This window comes from Oryctolagus cuniculus, chromosome 10 (genome assembly GCF_964237555.1).
Source record: "Oryctolagus cuniculus chromosome 10, mOryCun1.1, whole genome shotgun sequence".
Lineage (NCBI taxonomy): Eukaryota > Metazoa > Chordata > Mammalia > Lagomorpha > Leporidae > Oryctolagus > Oryctolagus cuniculus.
This window is the reverse complement of record NC_091441.1, coordinates 102,450,004-102,475,362: the sequence shown is the minus strand read 5'-3', so window position 1 is coordinate 102,475,362 and position 25,359 is coordinate 102,450,004. Positions and strand designations below refer to the sequence as shown.

The following is a 25,359-nucleotide window of genomic DNA, read 5'->3' as shown; positions in this document are numbered from 1 at the left end:
CTTCCTCAAACAACGGCGCCTGCCCACTGCAGGGTGAGAGGGCTGACACGACGGACCTTCCTCTCCCTGGCTTCCAAGAGGGCTTCTGTCCCCCTGCCTTTGCACATCCACCTGAATGTGAAGCCTTGCATACAGAGGGGCCGCCAGTCCCTGGCTTGCCTGACACTGTCCCAGCCCTGGACGCAGAGGTCCTTGTGGGAAGGGAGAAGTAGACACGGCTGCGGGCTCTGCACAGGAAGAAGCGTGAGGGACTGGGAGGCAGGGCTCAGAACACTCAGACTGAGCTTGGAGATGCCCCCGCCCTGCCCCTGTGCACCTCTCTGGGCAAGTGCCACAGCCTCCCCAGGGCCCCACCCACACCACGGGTTGAAGACAGCCCTCCCTTTCAGGTGCTTGGGAGGCGAGAACAGTACACTCCATGGGCTATACTTGGGGTCTTCCTGGCCACGGCGTTCTCAGAGGACAGCTGCTGGGACCACTGGCCACCTGTCCCCAGGAAGAGCCCAGCGGCAGAAGCCCCCCCCCCCCCCCCAGGCACCCCCTGCTCCCACATTCTCTGGGCCTTCCCTGCTGCACCTGGGTGCAGGGATCATTTTTCCAACTCCTTCCTGCATTTGCATCAACACTGGCAATAAACACTGGCACTGCACATGCAGGCTGCAGAGGGCCTACATGTCTGGACCTCGTTCCCTCCACACCACAGCCGAGGAAGCAGGTGACACTGCTGTTACGGTTCCATGCCACAGAGCAGGAGAGTGAGGTCACATCTGGGGCCGAATCAGCCCAAGCTCAAACTCGCTCCCCTCCTCCTCCACCTCCCCCACCCCGCCCCGCCCTTGGCTTTCCCTTCTGCTCATGCACAGCAGCACAGGGCCTCAAAGATCTGCAGTACCAGGAGGGCTGGGCGACGGAGTCAGGCTGCGTGTGGACCCTGCCTGAGGCCAGAGTGCCCGGGGTGCAGACTCCCCCACAGGGTCCCGACTCCTGGGGCACTGGTTGTGCTGAAGGGCTCCCGCCATGGTTAGAGACATGGCAGAAGCTGCAGAGTGCGCTGCCTGAGCTGCACGGAGCCAGGGGCTCCTTGGGAGTCCAGGTGTTCTCCAGGAGCACTCTGGAGATGGGAGATGGAGCCAGAGGCCAGAGAGAAGGAAAGGTTAAAGCCACCGCCAGTGAGAGGTGGGGACAGAGCAGAGAGCTGGGGGCTGGGAGTGGTCAGGGTGGCTGCTCCGATCTTTGACTCCAAGGGGCCCAAAGCAGCACCCCATTCCAGGTGCTCTGGCCTTCCTGGCCCAAGGGAATTGTGTGTTGTTTGGTAGGAGCCTGGCACCATCATCTTTCAGACAAAGCCAGCCCAGAGATTAAAACCTGCCAGAGCTCACGCAGCAGGGCCAGGGCTCCTTGCCCGCGAAACCGCATCTTTCTCTGCCCCCACATGGTTTCATGCGAGTGACAGGCCGCAGGGCACCCGCCAGCTCTGAATTCATCTGAAGGCGGAGACTGTGGGTTAGCCCAAAAACAAGGTGGCTTTCTAGCCTTAACCATGATCACCATATCCTGTTCTCGTTTCGTTTTTGAGATGCCAGGTATTGACTCTCCTGCTTGGTGAGGAATCCGGCAGACACCGGAAGCAAGCACCCATCCGGGAGCATCTGCTGGCCATTTACTATGTGGGTGGGTTCGGCGAGCTCACTTAGCGTCATGTAGAAAAGGTGATGAGGCCACAGGGTGCAGCAGAAGACAGGCCTGGCACAGCCTGGCCTCACCGTTCAGTGTCACACATCCCGAAAACAACACACGTCCACTGTACTTGCAACCCCAACTCCCACCTCAGCTGCCTCCCAGCCCCGCTGCTGGAGCTGAGCCCCCAGTGAAGGGACTGAGTGCAGGGGGCTGAGCCCGGAGCACGGTGCCTGCAGGCCAGCAACCTGACCAGGTGCGTCTCACCTGGGAGAGCTCCTCACTGCACACAACCTGTGCGCCTGGCCTAGAAGCAGCCATGACAGGGTGAAGGCTGTGCAGTGGCCATGGGAGTCAAAGCCTCAGGCCCTTGCCAGCCCTTGTCCTATATCCCAGCCTCATTCACCAGCTGACTGCCTGCCAGCTCAGCCCTGAAAACAGTACCATTCGAGCCGAGCTGGGGCCCTGGGAGGTCACTCAGGGAGGCCACAGTGCCCTGCCAAGTCCCCCAAAAGGCTGGAATCAGGGACCCTCTCCTGTCTCACCACTGCCAGGAGGGAGCAGGCAAACAACTTATTCAGCCCTAAGCATGTGCTGTGTGCAGAGGCGGGGCCTTAGCGGCTACAGGTTCTAGGCGACGGGGCAATGGGAGGATGGGGCCCAGAGAAGACAGTGGAGCCAGCCCTTCCTTGGGCTGGAGGGAGGCCTCTGGGTCCAAAGCCTGGTCTTGACCCTCATAACAGTACAACCAGACTTCTGCTTCTTCTTCTTCTTCTTTTTAAAATGTATTTATTTGAAAGGAAGAGTTACAGAGAGAGAGAGGGAGAGGCAGACAGAAAGACCTTCCATCTGCTGTTTCTCTCCCCAAATGGATGCAACAGCTGGGACTGGCCAGATTGATGCCAGGAGCCTGGAACGCCATCTGGGTCTCACAGGAGACCCAGAGTAATTGTGCTATCTTCCTCTGCATTCCCAGGTGCGCTAGCAAGGAGCTGGATTGGAGACAGCATAGCTGGGACTTGAACTGGCACTCACACAGGATGCCGACATTGTAGGTGGCGGCTTAACCTGCTGTGCCACAATGCTGGCCCCTCCAATCACTATTTCCTTGGCTCTTTCATGACAATGAATTTTTCCTGTTTGAAAATCCTTTCCCTTCTTGGCATCCATATTACCATTTTTCCTTTTATTTCTCTTGTTACTTTTTCTTTGTGTCTTCTTGCACTCCACGGGCAGGACTTGCCTGTTTCACTTCAGTTTGTGTATTTTCCCTTGGGCAATTTCACTCATTCCCCCAGCTTCACCTGGTGGCATTTGATTGATGTTTTTTTTAGATTCCTGCAGTCACATCTCCAAAGGTTGATGCATCCATACCTTTTTCCTCAGCACTTGCCTTGTGTATCCAATTCCTTGTTGAATTTCACCTGGATGTGCACAAGCAACTCAAATTCAACAAATCCCAAAATGAAATTATCTTCCTTCTCAACTTGTTCCTTCTTCTGCATTACCTATCATGCTTTGGGCTGAGCGTGAGAAATGGATCTCCCAGTTTCCAGAAGAAATACATAAAGGTCAACCACAGGAGACAGGGAAAAGCAGCCGCGGTTCACACAGTAGTCGGACGTTGCTCACGGTAAAACAGCCGATGTAAGAAGGCACCAGGAACACCAGGATCAGCAGAATTACACACAGGGTCACTTTCCAGTGAAAATAATGGGAGCTGTTTTTCAATACTCCGAAGATTTCAAAAATGATGAGCTCACACATGGTGCAGGAAAATGCAAAAGTCACGGAGAAGATCGCCCACCCGTACAACATACTGTCATACCTCATATCCTCAAACAATTGGCACCTGAAGAAAAGCCACCCACACCCAAACAAAAGTACCTGGGGGGTCATCATGATGCTGGAGTTGATCAGGGAACTCATGGAGAAGCGTAAGGAGGGCTCACGCCTTCACTTCCAACGCCCCAAGCCCACCGCACACTGAGGTGCCGGCCCCCTCACCAGCGGCCTACGCCCGGGGGCTGGCGCCCAAACGGGCCTTCCTTCTGCTTCTTGACCTGTGAAATGGCTGGGAACCCGTGCTCCTGAAGGGCTGTGCGGGCCTGTGTGAGGTCACAGGGCAGGGCCCCTGGACAGGGCAGCTGCTCTGGCGCTGCTCCCTCCTGGGTCACTTGCGTGCGTGTGCTTATTTCTATCTCTTTCCTGTCTCAAATCCAGGCCTCTGTATCCCCTGCCCTCACCCCCTACTCTGCTTTCCCAACCTCTGGAGTTTTTGGTTGGGTCTTAGACTTACGAAGAAAAGGCTCACAAGAGAAAGCTACTAGGCGTGTTTGAGTTTGTCTCGAGCTAACTGACAAAGAGCAAAGAGGTGTCTGACCGCCTTGGAGGGCTGGCGCCTCCAGTGCGGCGACCCAGGTTTCCATCAGGCAGTCCCAGATCCGCCTTGGAGGCCAGAGCCAGTTTCCTTCCCTGGAGCAGTTCCTGATTTCCCAAGACCCAAACACGTGCATTTGTCAGCGGTCAGAAAGTCTTCTGTTTTTGTTCCTATTGGGAAAGGGGAAAGGGAGGGGGACAGAGCAATGGGGGAGGGGGCGAAAGGGAGCTACCTTCCCAAGCAGGCCACAAGAGGCGGCAAGGCACCTTCAAGCCGAAGATGACCTCCCAGATCCCTGGGATCCTGGTCCTACCCTCCTTACCACCTGCCCACCACATTTGCCAGGTGAGGAAGGCAGAATGTGGCCTATGCGAACAGAATGGAGCAGGCCTGGGCACCTGGGGCAGAGGGTTGCGGAGAACACACTAGGCTCAAGGAGGCAGGGAAGGCTGCAGAGGGAAGAGCACCAGGAAGGCAGGGAAAGGCCAAGTCAAGAGTCACAGTGAGCAGAGGCTGCCATGGACTCACCGAACAAGTTGGCTTCACCCGTGCGGCCACAAGCGAGCTCAGTCCCTCATCAGGCGACAGAAGGCTTAACCAAAACCCACCCAGGAAGAGTGGAGGCAGAAATCCTGGGAGGGCAGTGTGACAGGTCAGCCCCCGCCCTCCCTGGGACTCTGGGCAGGAGGACAGGAAGGGAGACATCGCCGTGAGCTGGTAGGAGCATCACACGAGCCCCTAGCTGGCGGGAAAGCTGGGCCTGGGGAGCAGTCAGTCTGTGCTACAGAACTGCACCCGAGCCACCAGGGAGAGAAACACCTTTTCTTGTTTTCCTGCAGGTCCCAGGGCATAAATGTCTAACGCTTTAATACGGTAGCACTTTGTGATTTTTTCTTTCATGTTTTTAAAAACTGGCCCTTCGTGGGGGTGTTCTAGCACAACAGTTAAGGGGCCCGAATTCCATATCAGAGTGCCAGGCCTGCTTCCAATCCAGCTGCCTGCTAATGAGCACCCTGGGAGGCAGCAGCTCACGTTGTTCAAGCACTTGGATTCCTGCCACCCACACGGGAGACCTGGATGGAGTTCCAGGCCCAGCTCCTGTTGCAGGCATTTGCAGAGTGAACCAGTAGATGGAAGCTCTCTCTCTTTCTCACTCTTTCAAGTAAGTAAAATTAAATAAAAGAAATAAACAAAAAGTAGCGGTTTTGACACAGCTCTTGCAAATGCCACAGGAGAACAGAGGGCCGAGGGAGGGTAGATACTCAGGGACACCCACGCGGCTGGTGTTCCTGTCCCTCAGAGGCTGCCCCGACAGGGGACTGCAGCCTTCTCTCCGCAGCAGGCCCAGGCCACTAGTGATGAGCAGTGTAAGGCACATGAGTAGTAAGGCACAGCGTAAGGGCATGCTGGGGGAGCAGAAAGTCCCTGGGCTCCTCAGGGTGTAGGGTACCAGTCTCACCTTTGCATTTACTTCTGTTGGAGCTCTGGGGCTTTGGCGGGGCGCACCTGGAGCTCAAGGCCTCTGGAGCAAACGTTACCACCCAAGACAACTGCCCTGCCCATGGCATTGTTACCACGCCTGACCAGTGTTTCCAAAATAGGAACTGAACTCGCACCTACTCACAGACATCTCTTGGCTTAGCGCATTTCCTGTCCTTCCTGCAACTGCCCCTTTGCAGCCCTCCCAGGGCCTAGCAGCCTGGCTCAGGGTGCCCAGAGCATGTTCTGCTCCATGAGCACTCAGTCTCTGTCCCCTGGCAAGCCGGGGAGGTCGGTGGTGCGGAACGCAGGGCCAGGAGCCTAGGGGCCCAGGAGCAGATTCTGCAAGGGCAGCACGACGCTCTGAGCAAAGGCCCAAGGCAGCACAGCAAGGGTGCTCAGTAGGTTGTGCCCTCTCCCCCAGCTCACATGTTCAAGCCCCGGCTCCCAGGACTCACACCGGGCCTGTACTGGGAGATGAGGCCTTTAAAGAAGTGAGGCAGTTAAAATGAGGCCATCCGGGAACCTGACCGTGGCCTTACAAGAAGGGATGAGGAGACGCAGCGAGGCACTTGGGGCACACCCAGGGACGACCATGTGCAGAGGCTGCAGGAGGGAGGGCAGCCATCTGCAGAGCAAGCAGAGAAGAAACCAGTCCTGCCAGCACCCTGACCCTGGCTCCCCAGGCTCCAGAACGCTGAGGACAGAATCTCTGGTTTAACGCACCCAGTCTGTGCAATCAAGTAAACGAACACCATCACTCAAGCCAAGAAACAGGTCTTCACAGAGACAGCTGAAACCAGGGAGGCCCTCTGACATGGCGTAGCACTGACCCTGCCCCACACCCGGGGCTCTCCCAGGGCTCCGCCAAGCCTAGCACTGCCCCAGGGCACCCTCCCTCCCTCTAGCAAGACGGCCGATCCCACTTCGAGCTCTGTTTGCCAGTCCTCTGGTGAGGAAGCAGCGAGTCGGCCGTGCAGCAGGCACATGGGAAATAGGAGTGACATCTACTCACTGTTCAGCCACATTTGGGTCAAGAGAATCCGTTTCAGTGGGTGTTTCAGGCAAAGAAGAGCCGGACTCCTGTATCTGGCACAGCTCCTCGTCCGTGATGATGTCGAACACAGCATCATCTGGTGGCCTGCAGTCGGTGCTTGCTCCTGGGGGGCAGAGGCGGGTCAGAGAGGAGATACACACACTGCTAGGCACAGCAGGGGCAGGCCTGACATCAGGTGTGGGGGTGCCGTGTGCGGGACAAGCTTGGTGGTCACTCAACTGACAGCTGTTCTGTCCAGACATGAGAGAAATGCCTGTTGGGACATTCCAGAAAAGCAGAGCAGGGACCACAGATGAAATTGAACGTGCAACCTAACAGACATTTCTAAGTCAGGGGCTTAGAAAGGCTGACCTCATATAGGTTGTCTCAGGTCTCCTACTCAGAAGGAAAAAACCTACCGAGCTGTTTCAGGGAAAGACGTTAACAACAGTGAAAACCCCCTTCTGTGCCACTGAATCACAGCCAGTGCTGACGGCCTCTGGGGGCAAGAGTCTGCACTGCTTTCCTCACTCCACTGCTGCTCTCCCTCTGTCAAGGCTGCAGCAGGCCCCGGGCTGCCAACCAGGGCCCCTGTGTTTGACCTCACAGCTTCTTGCTAGGAAGGCCACTGTAGGGATGCTGCTGTGCCAGCCACCCACGCACAGTCTCTAGCATAGGTCATGGAAAATGTTGAGGGCAGAGCTGAGGCAAAACAAAACAAAACAAAAAAATACGAAAGAAAGAAAGAAACCAATTAGCAGACAGGCAATGTCAGATAAAACCAAGTGATCTCAGCACACTGGCACGGTGCCAGTCTCTGTTGTCACTGCAACACAACACACACCAAGGAGAGCTCCTGGGCTGGCATGCAGAAAGAATGGTTCTGGTGAGATATGTGTCCCCAGCTACCTTACCACACGACTCCTGGGACAGGCTCTACTCTACAGGGAATGTTCTTCCTCGTGTCTCCTGCCTGTACACTGGAAGGCTTGAGCCTTGGCTGAAAAGGGGATCATGGAGTGGTTTATTCATACAGGCCTAACCACATCCCTGAACCTGCTTTCTGAGGCTGGCAGGGGGACAGGAAAGTGGGTGACAAGGATGCAAAATGATGTCCACTGAGAGAAATCAAAGAAACCCTAAGTGGAAAGCTATACCATGTTCATGGATGGGAAGAGTCAATTTTATTAAGATGTGAATTCCCCCTCAAACTGGTCTAGAGATTCAGTACAATCCCACTGAAAAGCTCACATGCATTTTTTTTTGTAGAAACTGACAAACTGATTCTAAGATTACATGGGAAAGCAAAAAACTTAAGAGTAGCCAATACTTTGAAAGAAGATAAAATTGTTCTTCCTGATTTTAAGATGATTTATAAAACAATGATAACCATAATAGTATGGCCTTGGTCAAGGCACACACACAGATAAATTGAATGCAACAGAAAGTCAAGATACAGACTCACACATATAAGGTCAACTGATTTTCAACAAGGGTGTGAAGGCAATTTGATGGAAAAAGAATAGACTTGCAATTGGAGCCACAACTATGCACAAAAAAGAAAAGGATCACTGACCTGAATGTATAACCTAAAACTATAAAACTTCTAGAAGAAAACAGGAGATCTTTGAGTCCTTGGGTTAAGCAAAATTAGATGACACCAAAAGAAAAGAAAAATAGTTGGTATATTGAATTTCATCAAAATATTAAACTTCTGTTCTTTGAAAGAGACTTCTGCTCTTCCAAAGAAAATAAAAAGACAAGCTATAGATAATCCATATCTGATAAAGAACTTGTATTTGGAATATATAGAGGACTCTCAAAATTCAATAATGAAAAATATTTTTAAGTGGGCAAATGATGTGATGAAGATACAGATACCGCCCCCCCCCAACACACACACACTGCACAGTTCTTTGTACCCAACAAAATAATGGGGCCTGCCAGTTTCCCTGATGATCCATGTCAGCAAGAGCAGAACTGACGAGGTCTCTACAGGCCAGCCAGCATCCAGGCTGAGTCCCAGAGACAAGGAGCAGAGGGCAGTGGAGTCTGCTAGCAGCAGGTGAACCTCGTGTCTGCCTCGCTCCTGCCAACTCAGCTCTGCCTGCCTCTGTGCCACACACAAAGTCTAGTTTCCTGAGGGCAGCCTGGGCTGGCCTGGGGGGAATCAAACCCCACTTCCTTTTATTGATTGAGTAGTGGGGAGACACATGGAGAACATGTCCTCCATGGCCATTAAGAGAGTAAGAGCGGCTGGTGCCGTGGCTCACTAGGCTAATCCTCCGCCTTACGGCGCTGGCACACCGGGTTCTAGTCCCGGTCGGGGCGCCGGATTCTGTCCTGGTTGCCCCTCTTCCAGGCCAGCTCTCTGCTGTGGCCCGGGAGTGCAGTGGAGGATGGCCCAAGTGCTAGGGCCCTGCACCCCATGGGAGACAAGGATAAGTACTTGGCTCCTGCCATCGGATCAGTGCGTTGCGTCGGCCGCAGTGCGCCGGCCACGACGGCCATTGGAGGGTGAACCAACGGCAAAGGAAGACCTTTCTCTCTGTCTCTCTCTCTGTCTACTCTGCCTGTCAAAAATAAATAAAAATAAATAAATAAATAAATAAGAGAGTAAGAGCTTCAGGGGGACAGTGGATGGCTTCAGCTACAACTCCTGGCCTGGGGTCACACTGGGAGAGAGGGAAAGTGCAGGGCTCAGGTTGTGCCTGACAGCAGTTTCCAAAGTGTGGGGTGTCCTGTGTTGGTAACACATGGGTGCAGAGGTACACAGGCTTCACATTAAGTCACACTGAACCCTATTAGGAGCGAGTCACTCCTTTTTTCAATTCTCTTTCAGTCCTACAGACATCAGAAGGAAAGTCCCAGGGTGAGGATGTTTTTAGTACCTTGGTAACATCTAAGTTTGGAAGACACTGAATTAAGCTTGTCAGAGCTAACTGGACACTCTGGACAGGGTGGCACCTTGAGGACTCAGTGGGCAGTCACAGGACCCTGACCTTGGCCTCCTGTGGCCTGTGGCCCAGTGTGGGCTGGTGACAGTGCAGGGCTGGGCTCGCCTTGGCTGGTGCCGGAGCCAGTGCTATCTGGGGAGCCGGGGCCTTCATTGAGCTTCCGGTAACAGGCGCGGCAGCAGCGCTCCTTCTTGCCACTGGACTTGGTCAGGACGTAGTTGTTGCAGCAGTAGTAACAGAAGACGCGGCCACATACCCTGGGGACAAAACAAGCATGGGCTCTGCCGGTGACGTCTGGCGGGGCTCATGTCACTGGCTCAGCACCAGAACTGGGCTCCATATGCCACCTGCATGGCTCCTGAGAGACCCCGCTCCGCCCCTCCCTGTGCAGCATGTGACCACATCAGCCCTTCTTGTGAGGTTTCAACACGTCAACCTGGGAAGCTTAGTGGGAGAATGTTCCTTCTCTTAACGTCTGGAGGAGAGTGTGTGACTGACACAAAATGTACCTAGAAGCTGAGGTTCAGAGACCACGGACCCACACGTGCCTGCCCAGCCTCCTCTCCTTCTGCCCCACCCCAAGCTGAGCATCACTGGCTCCCGTCCCAACGGGGGCCTGAGAGGGCGTGTGCCGCTCCGCACATCCTCCGTCCTCTAGTGAGCCCCAGGCCTGGCTCCCGTGGTGCTCCAGCGATGCTGTCCCCTCCATGTCCTTGGGGCCGAGGGACAGCCACAGTGCTGCTGCTATCTTGTGGCACTGCATCCCTGTGGGATCCCTGGGCCCAGACAGCACCTCTGAATTCACCTCTCTCTCCTTTCGGGGGGCCCTGGTGTCCACCAGGACCCCCACTTGTATGTCGTCCCTGCCTGTGTCCCTTCGAGCCGCAGCGCCCGCCCTCTGCTGGGGGTTGTGCCGCCTGCTGACCTGCAGTGGTGCCGCCGCACCATCCAGCTGAACTCTCGCTTGCAGTCGAGGCAGTGGTTGGCCTCCGTGTCCCCAAGCCACCGCTCCTCGGCACTGAGCTTCTGCTGGAACTCCAGGGCGTCTGACTTCTGCCAAAGGGCATCCTTGTCCCTGGGCAAAGGCACACCCCAAGACAAGGAGAGAAGTTATGAAAAGGCCACAATAGCCCAGCTTGATTTCGAAAGGCCAATGCCCAATTTCCCAAGTCACACGGGGAAAACTGATTTTTGCTCTGGGAGTGTCCCCTGCTCCCCACGAGGTCTCCTCGGAGTCCCAGCACAGCGACAGCATGTGTGAGACAGCGCCCAGGAGGAAGGGTCTATCAACGGCAGAGAGCTGCGGGCACGGACGGGGGCCGCTCGGGCATGTGAGCCAAGTGCAGGCGGCCACCGAGGCCTGAGGCCAGCAAGGCTGACAGCCTGTGCACGGTCCGCCTGAGGGCCGTCAGGTCCGAGGACCATGAACGCCCTCCCTCCCCGGACCTTACAGTGTTCCTGAACAAATGTCTCTTCATCAGTTTAGGGCGTGTTCCAGTAAGAAAGCATCATTAAGAAAATCAAGGATTTCCTGGCTTGGAATCAGGTCAGATGCTAACTTCTCTGATCTGAGAGAGAAGGGGGTCAGTCCAGGAAGCCAGACTGATGGCTGTCAGAGTCCTAAAACCCAGGATGCCCCCAGGGGGATGCGGACAGCGACTTCCTCTTGGCTGCTAGTGGTTTGGGGGCTTCTGGTTTGTGCCAGAGGCTAGTTTGTTCCCATACGAAGCCCTGGTCAGCACCCTGCCCTAACAGCACCGCCAAATCAATTGCAGGTCTTTTCCTTGGATAAAAATGTCTGCACATGGACTTGATCGGCTTCTCAAAGGTGTGTGAAATTGTCGGACAGCAGGAAGACCCATTTTTCTGGACTGGCCCTGTTCTCCCAACTGATCTCTGGCAACGGGGAGGCCAGACCCCCACCTCCTAGGAGTGCAGGAGGTGCTGGGAGGACCAGGCTTCTCCATCACACCTCTTGTGAGGACGTCATGCTCAGAGGGCCCTGGGTTCTACGTCTGAAACCCGATGACATGTGAGCAGAGTTTTTTTTTTTTTTTTTTTTTTTTTTTGTGACAGGCAGAGTGGACAGTGAGAGAGAGAGACAGAGAGAAAGGTCTTCCTTTGCCATTGGTTCGCGCTGCGGCCGGCGCACCGCGCTGATCCGATGGCAGGAGCCAGGAGCCAGGTGCTTCTCCTGGTCTCCCATGGGGTGCAGGGCCCAAGCACCTGGGCCATCCTCCACTGCACTCCCTAGCCACAGCAGAGGGCTGGCCTGGAAGAGGGGCAACCGGGACAGAATCCGGCGCCCCGACCGGGACTAGAATCCGGTGTGCCGGCGCCGCTAGGCGGAGGATTAGCCTAGTGAGCTGCGGCACCGGCGTGAGCAGAGTTTTTAAACTTCCAAATTAGGTATAACTTCAAAATGGCCATGTTGCAGCCCTAAAGAATTAGCAGAGGTAGGCACAGCCTTCCCATGGCTGCTGACACCACAGAGACAAGGCCAATCACATCTGTGCACTGTGTGAAGGAAAGACCCAAACTACAAACTGGTCCTGCAGGCATTCTTGTCCAAACTTGGACTCCAAGTGTGAGCAAGCCCCCAGCAGAGCAAGGGTTCCCAACTCCGGCTCACTGGGGCCTGGATCCCACTCCCAGAAATCCAGATGCAGGCACTCTAGGTAGCACCTGGACAGGGGCTTTTTTTTCATGCTCCTGTGGATTCTAAGGGGCAGCCAAGGTTGAGAACTGCTGCCGATTCCAGCTATCAACTGATAGGAAACACAAGGAGTGGACGAACACATTAAATGACACCATGGGGATGCAATCAGCAAAATCCAGGCTGTGGCTTTTTCAACAGCAAATGGCAAAGCAAGCAGTAAGAGAGACGGTGGGAGACTAAAGGACTAACACACCACAAATTGCAGAACAAATTCTGAAAAAATTATTGAAAAATATTTGAAACTGACTAGATATTTGATGGCACTAAGGCACTGCAGAGTTAGTTTTTGAAGGGTGGCAATGATGAAATGGGGAGCTCTTGTCCTAGCCAGGCACAAACTGAAATACTTATGGATGGCGTGATACTACAGCTGGGAGTTGCTTCAAAATGACCTGGGAGGTGGGGGACGGGTGGGACAATCAGTGAAACAAGATTGGCATGAGCTGAATACTGCTGACGCTGGGTGCTGGGTACCTGGGGTGCATCAGATTCCTCGTTTTATTTTTTATATTTCAAAATCCCCATAAGAAAACAATTTAAGTTTTGAATGACTTGCCAACATTTAAAAAATCAAGATGTTTTGCCCCCAAACAGGGCGGTCTGGTGGCCCTGGCTCAGGCACAGTGTGCACTGGGCGGGGCTGAGCACACTGTGGGCCCCAGGCTCTCAGGCCCCTCCCCGGCCCCATACCAGTTAAAGGAGCAGTCTGCTCCCTGTGGACACTGGAGATCGGGGTGCCTGACACCGGGGAGAGGGATAGAGAAGCAATAAAAAGCCCATGAGACAGGAGCTACTAAACATCACGTATTGCCACCCTGTGGCTGAGCACAGAGTGTGAAAACAATCATGTAATAATATGAAATCCAAATCCAGACTGGCCCGGGAGGAGACAGGGCCCCGTCCTTCTACGGCTGCCACGGCCTAGCAGCCCCTGCAGGTGAGTGCGGTCCCTGAACGATGGAACAAGTGCAGGGTTGGGGGATGCCCTTGGAGCGCCCTTTCCACACCAGCTGCAAAGAAACACCAAGCCTAGAGGGCGCCCGAGACGCCACGTGGGCGGGCCCTCACCGGAGCAGCTCGATCAGCCGCTCCTCGAGGTACTTCTTGGTCCTGTTCAGGTCGTCCAGGTCAGCAAGCATCTTCTGGTCGTTTCTCTCCCGGTTTGTCACCTCCTGGCACAGTCTGCTGTAATACTCCTGGAACTTCGTGGTGGCTTTTTCAAGTTCCCTCTGGGTCCTGGGGAGCAGGGGCAGGTTTTCACGATTAGCCATGACCTCTAGCTTCCCCATGCCCCTGGCTTACCCCGGCCACTAGTGAGGCAGCCGCTGCCCTCCCAGGCTCTCCTCCTCCCCCGCTGTGCAGACGGCGGCACTCCCTGCTCACAGGTGATGCATGCCCCTCACCTTGGAGATTCCCCGCATGCACCCTCAATAGCAAGGGGCGTTCTGAGAGGGCAGGTGACTCTGAGTGAGTCAGACCGCACGGCTGGTCCCAAGCCAGGGACTGAGCTTGTGGGGAGAGCCTGCCAGGGGAAGCTCTTGGTCTGCTGATGGGAACGGACAGCGGCAGAGAGTCCAGGATACAGCCACAGGGCTGGCTCTGGGTGTCTTTGGGACTCTATACACCAGGCAGTGCAGCTCAGCTCCCTAAGGCAGTGGTTTCCAAGGGCACTCTATAAAGCCAGGCCCAGCAAGATACCTGCCACAGTGCCATTACACAGAGGGCTTTCTCGCGTCCCATATGCAGGTGTCGGGAGGGAAACCAGACACTGCCCACTAAATGAGCGCACAGGTCCGCACGCACGGAATAAATCATACAAAATCCAATCCTCGGCAGACGGGCTATGCAACTCTGAGCAGTCAAAACGAATGCTAGAAGTCCTAATGACGTGCTGGTTAGTGTTTTTAAAATGCCGCCAGACCAGGAGGTTGTCTCTCCTCAGTCACCACATGAACTGATGAGCCAGGACCCTTCTCATTCTGAGTACTGACAAGGTCAGATGACGGCACACGCACATTCAGGAAACTGAACATCAAACCCACTCTGGAGCACCAGACAGCGCGCTTGGCTCACAATCCTTATGGCCCATAAAGCCTGGAGGAAGGAGCCCTTTTGGATGGCACAGGCCAACATGGTGGGACTCATACCAGGAGGTCAAAGACAAAAAACATGGTGCAAGGGGCGGCAGGAGTCTGCCACGCACAGCCCCAGCCGCAGCCCCAGGGGGCTGTGAAGACGGGCTGACCCTGGGCCTTGGCACACTCCCTCTGCTCCTCTGACACCAGGGCACACGGTCACGTGCCACGGGAGTGCTGGGAGATTAAAGGGTAAACAGAGGACAGAGCACTCCCTAGGCGCTTGCTGTTACTACTCCCATCAGCATCACTGCACCCTCGCTTTTATTTCCTGAACAGAGCTGAGAAAGCCGAGCTGAGAGAACGGTGCTCTGGTCGCATCCAACCTGGCAGACTCTTTCAGAGTCCAGAGCTTTGCTCGCACAGGGACCTCCTCGTCCTCACAGAGCGACTGGCTTTCCAAACTCCTGCACCAGCCCGCCTTCCCCGTGAGCACGAGGGCCATGCGGGGCCCCGAGCGCTCACCTCTCCAAGTTTTCACGCAGGGCGGCCTCCTCCTTGTCCTTCTTCAGCATGGCAGCCTGGCACTCTGCCAGGCGGGCGCTGGTTTGGCTCAGCTTCTCTCCCAGGTCTGCTTGAGAGGCCTGGCATGGAACGTTGGGAGCAGACTCTCAGCGTGTGGCAGCCCACCCATGATTCCGTCAACTGATGGTGTGCCACCCTCTTCAAGGGCCAGGGCACTTTCAAAGGGAGGGCCTGTTCATGTTCAAGAGACTGAGACCCTCTGCTTGATATCTGGGGTGTGTGCCACATGTCTAGGCGTCAATCAGGACTGGTGGTGGTGGCTGGGGGTGGGGCGGCGCTGCAGGGAGAGGTGGGGGAGCAGGGCTCACTTTTCCTACACACTCAGGGGACATCACTGACTAGGGAGGCACATGGCACGACAGAGACAGGTCACCCATTTCCTCCTGCACTAGGTTGCTCCAGCTAAGGGTCCGGGGAATGGAAGGGCTCAGGATACAAACATGAGCGTCAGCAAAGGTGAACCAATGACCGCTTTGGCCTGGGATCAGGATGCCTCTCTGAGCATCCTTATGAGTGACTGGGGACAGCCAGTCAGGCCCTCCATCAGGGCCACCCAGGGCAGGGCCTACCTTCAGCCTGCCCACGGCTTCCTCGGCAGCCTGCAGCTTCTGGCCTCGCTCTTCAAGCTGGTCCTTGAGGCTCCTGCACTCCTCGCTGGCTGTCTACAGGGGATGAGAAAGGGGTCAGCCAAGGGGGGCCCTTGTTCTGCAACCCTGTCGGCCCCTCTCTTTCTTTCTCCTATGCGACTCCTCAACAGGCTTTGAGCTTTACTGGTCACAAAACACTTTAAAGCTCACTCCCCAAACTTAGAACTTCATTTCTGTAGGGAAAAAGTGGCCCATGAGCTACAAAAGGTTTTTTTTGTTTTTGTTTTTGTTTTGGCAGAGGTGGGGAAGGCCCCGCAGCGTCGCCTGAGGGTGGAGGGCCAGGAGTGGCCTGAGGGCGTACAGACTCAGCACTGGAATCCAAGCCCTAGGCCCATCTGCCCCGCCCGTGCTGTCCGCTGATTTCGCGAACACATCAGTTCCCCACTCTGTGTTTACCATCAGGCAGCCCTGAAGTCTAGCGATTCACCAGGAACCCAGGGGTCAGGACCTGGGTACCCATGAGCAACTGGCTCACCACAGCAGGCTCCAGGGGCTGAGGCAGGGCTCTGACACTCACGTGCCCCGAGGCACACACGTGCGAGTGCACAGAGAAACAAAAGGACACCTGCCTCCTTCCAAGTGGGCCCCAGTCTCAGGCCCTCACCGTCTGCTGTTGTGTGGGGATGCGGACACAGGCTTTCAGATCTTCTGAGATTGCAAATGAAACCTCAAAACTGAATTTGTAAGCATCCTGCTCTTTAAATGCTGGCAACTAACTTAATACACTTCCATGTGGGCTAAAAATCCCGCCATGGCCCTTAGAGTGGAGACTTCTGGACTAAGGCATCACTCCCCAGGGTTGGGCCTCACCACCTTGCTCAGAAAGGTGCTCCTGGGTGCCGTGCCAGCACCCCCCTGCACACCCTGCACACCCCCAGGCCCTCACCTGTCTCGGGGCTGCAGGGCTTCCTCTCCTGGACCCACCAGGCCCACCCAGGGAGAGAGGAGGCCAGAAGGTGGGAGATGGGCTTACCTTCAGTCTGTTCTGGTAGTCCATGATCTCGGCGCTCAGCTGGAACTTGAGGGTGTCGCGCTCCTGCTGTGCAGCCTCCTGGAGGCTCTGGGCCCGCTGCTCAGCCTGGGCCAGCTGGGCCTGCAGGCCCGACAGTGAGTCGACCGCCCCCTCGGCCGCCTTCAGCCTCTCCTGCAAGCTCCCCTTCTCCTGCTGCAGCCCCGCCACTTGGCGCTGCAGGCCCTCTCGCTCCCTTGAGGCCGCCTCTTTGGAGTCCCGCAGCTCCTGGGCGGCGCGGGCCAGCGCCCCCTCCATCCGCTCCTTCTCTGCGGTCAGCGCGCAGACCTGGATGCCGAGCTCGGCCGTGTCCGTGTTGGCACGGTGCAGCTGCTCCTGCAACTCGGCGTGCTGCAGCCGGGCTTCCTCGGAGCTGCGTTTCGCCTGGGCCAGCTCCTCCCTCTGCTGGGCCATGTCGGCCTGCTCCTTCTGCAGCAGCCCCTGCTGCTCCGCACACTGCAGCAGCTCCTGGACGTGGGCTCTGTTGAGGGCTTCGTTCTGCTCTTTCAGCTGCTGCACAAGGGTCTTGTGCTCCATCAAGACTGCCTCGGCCACACCCAGCTGGCTCTGCACCTTGTCCCGGTCATCCAGGGCTGCCCGGACCTTGGCCTGGAGGTCCACCACCTCGGCCTGCAGCCGCTGGGCCTCCCCCTGATGGACCTCCAGCTGCGTCTGACACAGGGCCAGCTGGGCTGCTAGTTCACGGGCTGCGTTGTCCTGGGGTGGGCCAAGCCCCTGCTGGCCTTTCTCCACCTTGAGGGCCTCGATCAGCTGGGTCTGCTGGTGGCACTGGCTCTCGAGAGCCCTGAGCTGCCCTGCCTGGGCCTCTGCCTGCTGCCGGCACTGCTCCACCTTCTCTTGCAGCTGCTGGCACTCACCCTCCTTGCTCTGCAAGGCGGCCTCCTTCTCTGCCACCTGGGCCTTCATGGCCTCCTTGGCTTTCCTGACAGCCAGCAGGCTCGCCTCCATCTGGTCACCCATGTGCCGGATGCTGGCCTGCTCGGCCTCCAGGGAGGCCAGGGAGCCACGGATGGCTGCCTCCCGCTGCTGCAGTGCCTGGTAATCAGCCTGCAGGGCCTGCAGCTTGCCCTCCAGGAGCTGGTTGCGCCCAAGCACGCCCTGCAGCTCCTCCTCCAGCTTGCGGTTGGCCTGCCGCAGCTCCTCCTCCCGGCCGCCCCCTCGCACCTCAGCACTGTCCAGCAGCTCCTCCTGCGGGCTCTGCTGCTCTTCGCTTTGCGTCTCACAGGCCTGGGGCAGGGTGGAGGCCAGGGAGGCTGACGCCTCGCTCTCCTCCCTGGCTGAGGGCGGCTCTGGGCCCGACTGCCCTGGGTGCCGCTCCAGCGTCCCCACCTTCTGGAGGAGGTGGTCCTTGTCCTGGATGAGCTGCTTCCGCTGTTCCTCCAGGTCGCCCACGTGCTGGCTCACCTGGCTCAGCCTGGTCTCCAGCAGCTGCAGCTGCCGGGCCAGAGACCTGGCCTCCTGCCCCAGCAGCTCCTTCTCCTCCTGGCACCGCCGCTCCTCCAGCCTCACCTCTGCGAGCTCCTTCTCCAGGGAGCTCACGTGGGCCAGAGACTCCTGCAGCCGTTGCTGGAGCTGGGCTGCCTCCCGCCCCTTCGCAGACAGCTCCTCCCGGAGCGGGGCCGCCTCTTTCACCAAGCGCTCCAGCTCAGCCCGGGCCTCCTCCTTCAGCTGCAGCTCCTGGGCGAGCTGTTCTAGCTGGGTACTCTGCTGCCTGTTGAGGTCCTGGACCTTGGCGCTCTCACCTTCTAGGGCTCGGAGCTTCTCCCCCAGCTCCTGGACTGCCAGGGCTGAGTTGCTGGGAATGGGCTCTTGCTGTTGCTTTGTGTCCTCTGCGGTACTCGCTCTCTGCTCAGCCGTGGCCAGCCAGGCTGGGACGTTGGCTAGCAGCTGGCTCCTCCGGCTCAGGGAGTTCCGTGCAGCCTCGAGCTCCCGCGCCAAGGGCTGCAGCATGGCCTCCAGCCGCTGCAGGGCCGAGTGGTAGTCCTCCTCCTTCGAGGCCGCGCTCAGCTCCAGCGCCTGCAGGCATGTCTGCAGCTCCTTCACAGTGCTCTGGGTGGCCTGGGTGGCCTCCCACTGCTTCTGGAGCTCGGCCACCAGGCCTGCGAGGTGGACGTTGTCCTCCGCTGCAGAGCACCCCTTCTCCCGCTCCGTGTGCAGCTGCTCCCCCTGCAAGCTGACGGCTGCCCGCAGCTCCTGGTTCTCCCTGTCCAGCTGCTGCACGCGCTCCTGCAGCCGCTTCTCCCGCACCTCCAGCTGGTCCAGCTCCAGTCGCATCTCATCAAAGCCCTCCTGGGCCTCGCTGTTTATGGTGCTGTTCAGATCAAAGCTGGAGGCCATCTCCTGAGTCTGGGGAGGGGCACAAACGACAATGGGTTTGGCACAAAGCTATGTGGCTACTTGGAAAAGCTTTGGAGTTAGGGAGGAACAGAGTGTGAACACAATAATTATGCTAAGGTGAGTCTAAAGAGCTATTCAATGGACTGGAACATTTCTGCTCAGAGCTTCACACGCCCGAGCTGTGAAGCCCCAGTGTGAGCCCCACTCAGATGTGGGCGCACTTCCCATCAGGCCTCTATCAGCCCTGCCCACCGACTGGATGTGGGCTCTTCAAGACAGATTCAGTTCTGTTTAAACCAGTGTTCACCTGTGGTATAGATCCACGGGCCTAGCACGACTGAACCACACAGCAGGGCAAAGGATTACTCCCCTTCTTACTTTTACTGCTCCTGACTTCTCCCATTGCTGATCAACGGTCACAAAAGCATACACTCACATTTCTAAGCAAATAAACAAGCTGCCTTTCTCTACTAACATCTGCTGAGCCCCATCGCCTAGGACAAGCCCCTAAGCACTGTGCACGGGGGCCCTCAGTGAGGAGCTAGCAGGCGTTTTATTATCCCCACCATGCAGCAAGGGCTGAGGCTCCCACAGGTTAGGTAACTTGTCACACAGGGTAGGTGACAGAGTCAGGATTTGGCTCTGTTACTTTTAACCAAAGTGCTAAGCTACTTCTTTCAAAGAAAGAAAATCTTTGAAAAGAGCTGAATTTCAAAAAGGCCTATATTCTATCTGGTGGTAAAAACTTAAGACCCCCAAAACCCATGGCTGAACCAGACTTCCCTGGCCTGAACAGCAGGTGTCTTGAGTGGCAGGGGGGGGCAAGGCCATCTCCTGTGGACAAGGGAGTCCCAGCAAGGGAGTGCCTGCCTCCCTGGTGTTACCTGCAGGTAGTTGCTCACTAAGCTGCTCATGCTGGAGCTTCGGCTGGGGGGTCTCCACATGAAGGCAGAAGAGCCAGCGGCCAGCGTCCTCCTGTGGGGCCACAGAACAGACACACTGTACTCAGAGTAGGGAACACGCACTGGTGCACACGTGCACACATGCGTGCGCGCACACACACACACACACACACAGGCCCTAATGGTCTCTCCGCAGCAAGGTGGAGGTAGGGAGCACAGTAAAGAGGTCAAACACCCAACAGTCTCCTTCCAGGACCACATCCATGCTACTCTGTGACAGATGGACGCCCCTGCTCCAGTTAAGACATCATGGTCTTCCCTGCACAGCCAAAAAAAAAAACATCAAGTACACGCATATCTCCCAACTTTTGGACTCAATCTTCCTTGAGTTTTTGGTGCCTGCCAGAGGTTGTCTGGCAATGAAGAATAAATCCAGTCAGATTGCGTTTCAGGGCTACAGCCACCGCTCTGTGTCACACGTGTGTGACGTGTGTGACGCAGCTACAGAGCTGCCTCTAGTTCACGGGATGGCCTGGGGCAGCCGTTACAGCGTGCGCAAACTCACCATCCCCACAACCCGACACCTGCATTCTCAGCACCTCCCCTAAAGACAGCTGTGCACATGCGTAAGGAGACACCAGGGGGGTGCTTCTGGCAACACTGTAAGCATGAAAATAATGGAAGGAGCCTAACTATCCCTAGGGAAACAAAGTGTGGTTTACGGACACAACAGAATACTCTCCACCAGGGGCCGGCATTCTTTGTTTTTAAAGAACCAGGGAGTAAATGTTTGGGGCTTGTGGGCTATGTGGTGTCTGCCACATGGCACGACAGCAGCTGTGGGCACCACATAATCAAACAGGTGAGGCTGTGTTCCGTACAGTCTGAGGGCAGTGGTCGACACACGCCAACTGCACACAGGCAGACCTCCATGTGCAAACTCAGACAGAAATCTCAAGACACACTGCAGAGTGAAAAAGCAAGTTGCAAAAGGATAGCGAGCACACGAGTCAAAGCATGTACATTTAAAAAATAAATGCAAAATAAAACTATCACATATTTATAGTATATGTGAAGTAAAAACAAAGACATCTGGGAATGCTATGCATCAGCTATAGGCCTGTGATTGCTTCAGTAAGCAGCGCAGGGTACAGGACGGCAGCTGGGTGGCCTTTAGCTGGACCTATATTACCTTGTTTCTTCTTAAAAAAATATCAGGGGCAAGCATTTGGCCTAGAAGTTAAGATGCCCACATCGCACATCAGAGGGTCTGAGTCTGACTCCTGCTTCCTGCTAATGCAGACCCTGTGAGGCAGTGCTGACGGCTCAGACAGTTGAAATTCCTGCCACTGATGTGGGAGACCCTAAGACTGAGTTCGGGGTCCCTGGCTTTGGCCTGGCCCAGCCCTGGTTGTTTCAAGCATTTGGGGAGTACACCAGTGGATTAAAGGTGTATGTCTATCCCTCTCTCTTTAAAAATAAAATCAACAAATAAAGTAAATACTGTAACACTTTCAGACATAGAAAAACTTCCACAAGAACTAGCTTACAGGGGCTGTTACTGGCCAAAATGAGGTAACTAAAGGTTCAAAATAAATGACAGTGAAAGAGTATAGCCCAGTGAATACAGTCAGAATCCATGAGTGAGTACTGCTACGGGCGAACACACGAAAGGAGAAGCAGCACAGATCTTTCGGGAGAATGCAACTGCTGGCGCGGCAGCACTAATGACATTAGGGAAGCACACTGATACCCAGGCTGGTGACCGATTCAGGCAGGGGTTATTAACGGGCACTCAACTAAGAGGCATGCGGTTTATGAGGAAGAGAACAGTGACACAGCTCAAAGTACCACCCCATACAATACATATTAATTACAAAGTGAGAAACGCTAACTTTAGGCGATCCTTGGCGAACACCACCTTAAACCAAGTGATCATGGGAAACAATTAAACAAACCAGCAGGCTCCAGATCCAGTGCAGCTGAGGATACAGCACCTGAGGAACTGCTGCCAAAAATGCTCAACTTGAAAGTGACGGTGAGGAACCAACGATTTACAAAATACCTGGTCTATATGCTTCAAAACGTCAGTGCTGGGGTGGGTGCTGTGGTGGAGGGGGTTAAGCCACTGCTTGGAATGCCCACACCCCACATCAGAGAGCCAGGCTGGAGTCCTGGCTCCTCTGTGCTTCTCATCCAGCGTGGGAGGCAGCAGATGATGCTGCAAGTCAAGTTCCTGCCACTCATGTGGGAGACTTGGATGGAATCTTTGGATGGTTATTGGGCATTTGGGGAGAGAACCAGTGGACAGAAGATACTGGAAGGCATCTCTCTCCATCTTTGCCTTTCAAATAAACTCTCTCTTTCCTTTTTAAGATTTATTTATTTATTTGAAAGTCAGAGTTATACAGAGAGAAGAGGCAGAGAGAGGCGGGGGGGGGGGGTCTTCCATCCGATGGTTCACTCCCCAATTGGCCGCAACAGCTGGAGCTGCGCCAATCTGAAGCCAGGAGCCAGGAGCTTCTTCCGGGTCTCCTACATGGGTGCAGGGGCCCAAGGACTTGGGTCATCTACTGCTTTCCCAGGCCATAGCAGAGAGCTGGATCGGAAGTGCAGCAGCTGGGTCTTGAACCGGCGCCCATATGGGATGCCGGCGCTTCAAGCCAGGGTGTTAACCCACTGCGCTACAGCACCGGCCCCATCAAATAATCTTTTTTTTTCTTTATTTTGGCAGGCAGAGTTAGACAGGAGAGAGAGACAGAGAGAAAGGTCTCCCTTTTTCCGTTGGTTCACCCCCAAAGTGGCCGCTATGGCTGGCGTGTTGCGGCCAGCGCGCTGCGCCGATCTGAAGCCAGGAGCCAGGTGCTTCCTCCTGGTCTCCCATGTGGGTGCAGGGCCCAAGGACCTGGGCCATCCTCCACTGCACTCCCGGGCCACGGTAGAGAGCTGGACTGGAAGAGGAGCAGCCGGGACAGAATCCAGCACCCTGACCGGGACTAGAACCTGGGGTGCCAGCACTGCAGGTGGAGGATTAGTCTAGCGAGCTGCAGCACCGGCCTTCAAATAATCTTTTTTAAAAATGCCAGTATCAGGGCCTGTGACACTGGCATCCCATAAGGGTGCTGGTTCATGTCCTGGATGGTCCACTTCTGATCTACCTCTCTACTAATGTGCCTGGAAATGCAACAAATGATGGCCCAAGTGCTTCGGCCCTTGTTCTGGCCCAGCTCTGGTGGTTGCAGCCATTTGGGCAGTGAACCAGCAGATGGAAGATTCTCTCTCTCTCTCTCTCTCTCTCTCTCTCTCTTTCCCCTTCTCTCTGTAAGTCTATCTTTCAAATAAATAAACAATCTTTTTTTTTTTTAAAGTTAACATCATGAAAGAGAAAGACTAAAATACTGTTCTAAATTCAAGGGGACTTGAGATATGCCAAAATTTAACCACAGCGTATAATTCTAGATTAGATTTTAGATTCTAAAAGACATTATTCAGATAACTTGTGAAACCTGAATGAGGGCTGATGATCAGATAGCAGTACTGCGTCAGTGTTAATCTGATGCTAATAACCGTACTGGGTTATACAGGAGGATGTCTCTGGTTTCAGGAAACACACAATAAAGGCGAATCAAGTCTGCACTCAAACTCAAACGGCTTAGGCAAGAAAGCATCAGGAGACAGAACAAGACACCAGTGGCAGAATACTGGTGACTGGGGAATCAAGGTGAAGGCGGGATGTGTGCACTGTACTTCTATTCACAACTTTTCTCTTATTCTTAAATTATTTCAAAATTTAAAAGTTTTAAAAAGGGACATCTGGACATGACAAAATGATAGCTATGGAACCCTACATGTGCTGTGGTTGGCATATGACAATCATATGTATTCTGGACTTTTTTTCTATCATTCAAAGTACTTCTGAATTTAAAAAAATGAAATTAAAAGTCCTTATTAGCAGAAAACAAAACAACACAAAGCATGCCAGACTTGGGTGTCTGGTGCAGCAGCTAAGATGCCACTTGGGGTACCACATCCCAGGTTGGAGTGCCTGGGTTTGGGTCCCAGCTCCACTTCCCACACAGCTTCCTAACGTGTACCTTGGGAGGCAGCAGTGATGGCTCAAGTGCTTAGGCCCCTGCCAACCATGTGGGAGGCCGAGACTGAGTTCTGAGCTCTCTGCTTTGGCCTGGCCCAGCCCCAGCTGGTGCAGGAATTTGGTACGTGAACCAGCAGATGGAAGATCTCTATCTGGCTCTGGCTCTTTCTCTCTCTACTTTTCAAATATATGAAAATAAATAAGCAAAACACATTTTTCCCCAAAAGAACACTGGCCTTGAGTTTAGCCCAGGTCTGCAGCCCAACAGCTGTGTGAGCGTGGACAAGACCCTCTGCTCTCTGAGCCTGCTCACTGAGCCCCGCCCTCCTGGAGTTGGGAGTGCTGTGATGGTACGGGAGGCCATGCTGGTGGTAAGGCAACCTTGGTTGGCTGGACAGTCTCAAAACAGAAAAAAAGAAACAAAAATACAGCAACCTTCCCAGAAGTCCTCATGGGGTAAGCTGTAGTGTTCATTCCCTGCTACACTGCCTAGAAGGCCACCAGGATAACTTTGGAGGAACCACAAACGGCCCCTCCCCTACACCCACAAGGACCAACAAGTCTCTTACAACATTTTTAAACCTTGGGTCTTGCAACATATTCTCCCACTGAAGCATACCTTCCACCAATTGTTTGGTTTAGATTGGAGCCCTCAGATGTTATCTTAGTCAAGATTCAAAATCTGCAAAATTCGCAGGCATGAGCTGCACAGCTTTATGTAACTGAGCAAGCAAAAACGTCAAACCTCTCTCTCCCTAACCTTCATATCGAAGTGATTCTCTAAAGTACCTGGCAAACGTTGGCCACGCAGCATCCAAGTCGTAGCCTCTCGATGCTAGGTCAAACTGAACCTCAGTCAGCTCATAGAGTTGGCCCACAATGTCTGAGCTCAGCTTTGGCTTCAGAAAGGGGCTTCTTGCATAGTACCAGTCACTGCAGAAAAACATAAAATGTGTCAACCACAAAAGTAATAAAGAATGAATCTAATCATTCAGGCTGCTAAGTTAATTAAAGACACACACACACCCACACACAGGCCAACTGATTTCATTTTCACTGTAGGAGCACTTAACTCTCAAATAAGCTTGCTCTTTTCCAAAGACATTAATGCAATGATCTGGGTGCTTATTCATTTATGTCATGTTTATTTCCCATGAAGATGGTAAGAAATCTTAAATATCCTTCACTTGCCAAGAAAGGGCAAGAGCAGGGGAAAGCAATCTTCCTTCTTGAAACATAAACTCATCTTGTGTTCCTTTTCCAGAACTCAGTATGGGACACTGGCCTCGCTGCTAATTTCCGTCCAGATGCCAATTTAGAAACCAAGGACCACGCTACCTGTGCAGCAACACTTCCTGCACTGTGAGGGATGGTCGTTCTACCCCGCGTGAAGCAACAAGAACTCACAGAGGCAGCAGTGATGCACTGAAACAGCCCCTGGG

At 54.7% G+C, this 25,359-nt stretch overlaps 1 protein-coding gene across 4 annotated transcripts in view; it reads right to left on the bottom strand.

The window, feature by feature from the left end:
- The window catches only part of FYCO1 (FYVE and coiled-coil domain autophagy adaptor 1), a 78,985-nt gene that overhangs the window by 32,243 nt on the left and 21,383 nt on the right, over positions 1-25,359 (bottom strand). For 3 of the 4 annotated variants that reach the window (XM_008260514.4, XM_008260515.4, XM_002713251.5), the window contains exons 6-14: positions 24,707-24,850; positions 19,807-19,897; positions 16,529-18,931; positions 15,478-15,570; positions 14,849-14,967; positions 13,317-13,484; positions 10,455-10,604; positions 9,575-9,786; positions 6,552-6,696 (exon numbers count right to left, since the gene is read on the bottom strand). In XM_008260514.4, the coding sequence (XP_008258736.3) occupies positions 6,552-6,696; positions 9,575-9,786; positions 10,455-10,604; positions 13,317-13,484; positions 14,849-14,967; positions 15,478-15,570; positions 16,529-18,931; positions 19,807-19,897; positions 24,707-24,850 (3,525 nt within the window). Of the gene's footprint in view, positions 1-2,798; positions 3,375-6,551; positions 6,697-9,574; positions 9,787-10,454; positions 10,605-13,316; positions 13,485-14,848; positions 14,968-15,477; positions 15,571-16,528; positions 18,932-19,806; positions 19,898-24,706; positions 24,851-25,359 lie in introns of those variants that run through there. The other variant, XM_070050938.1, reaches the window with a different exon arrangement.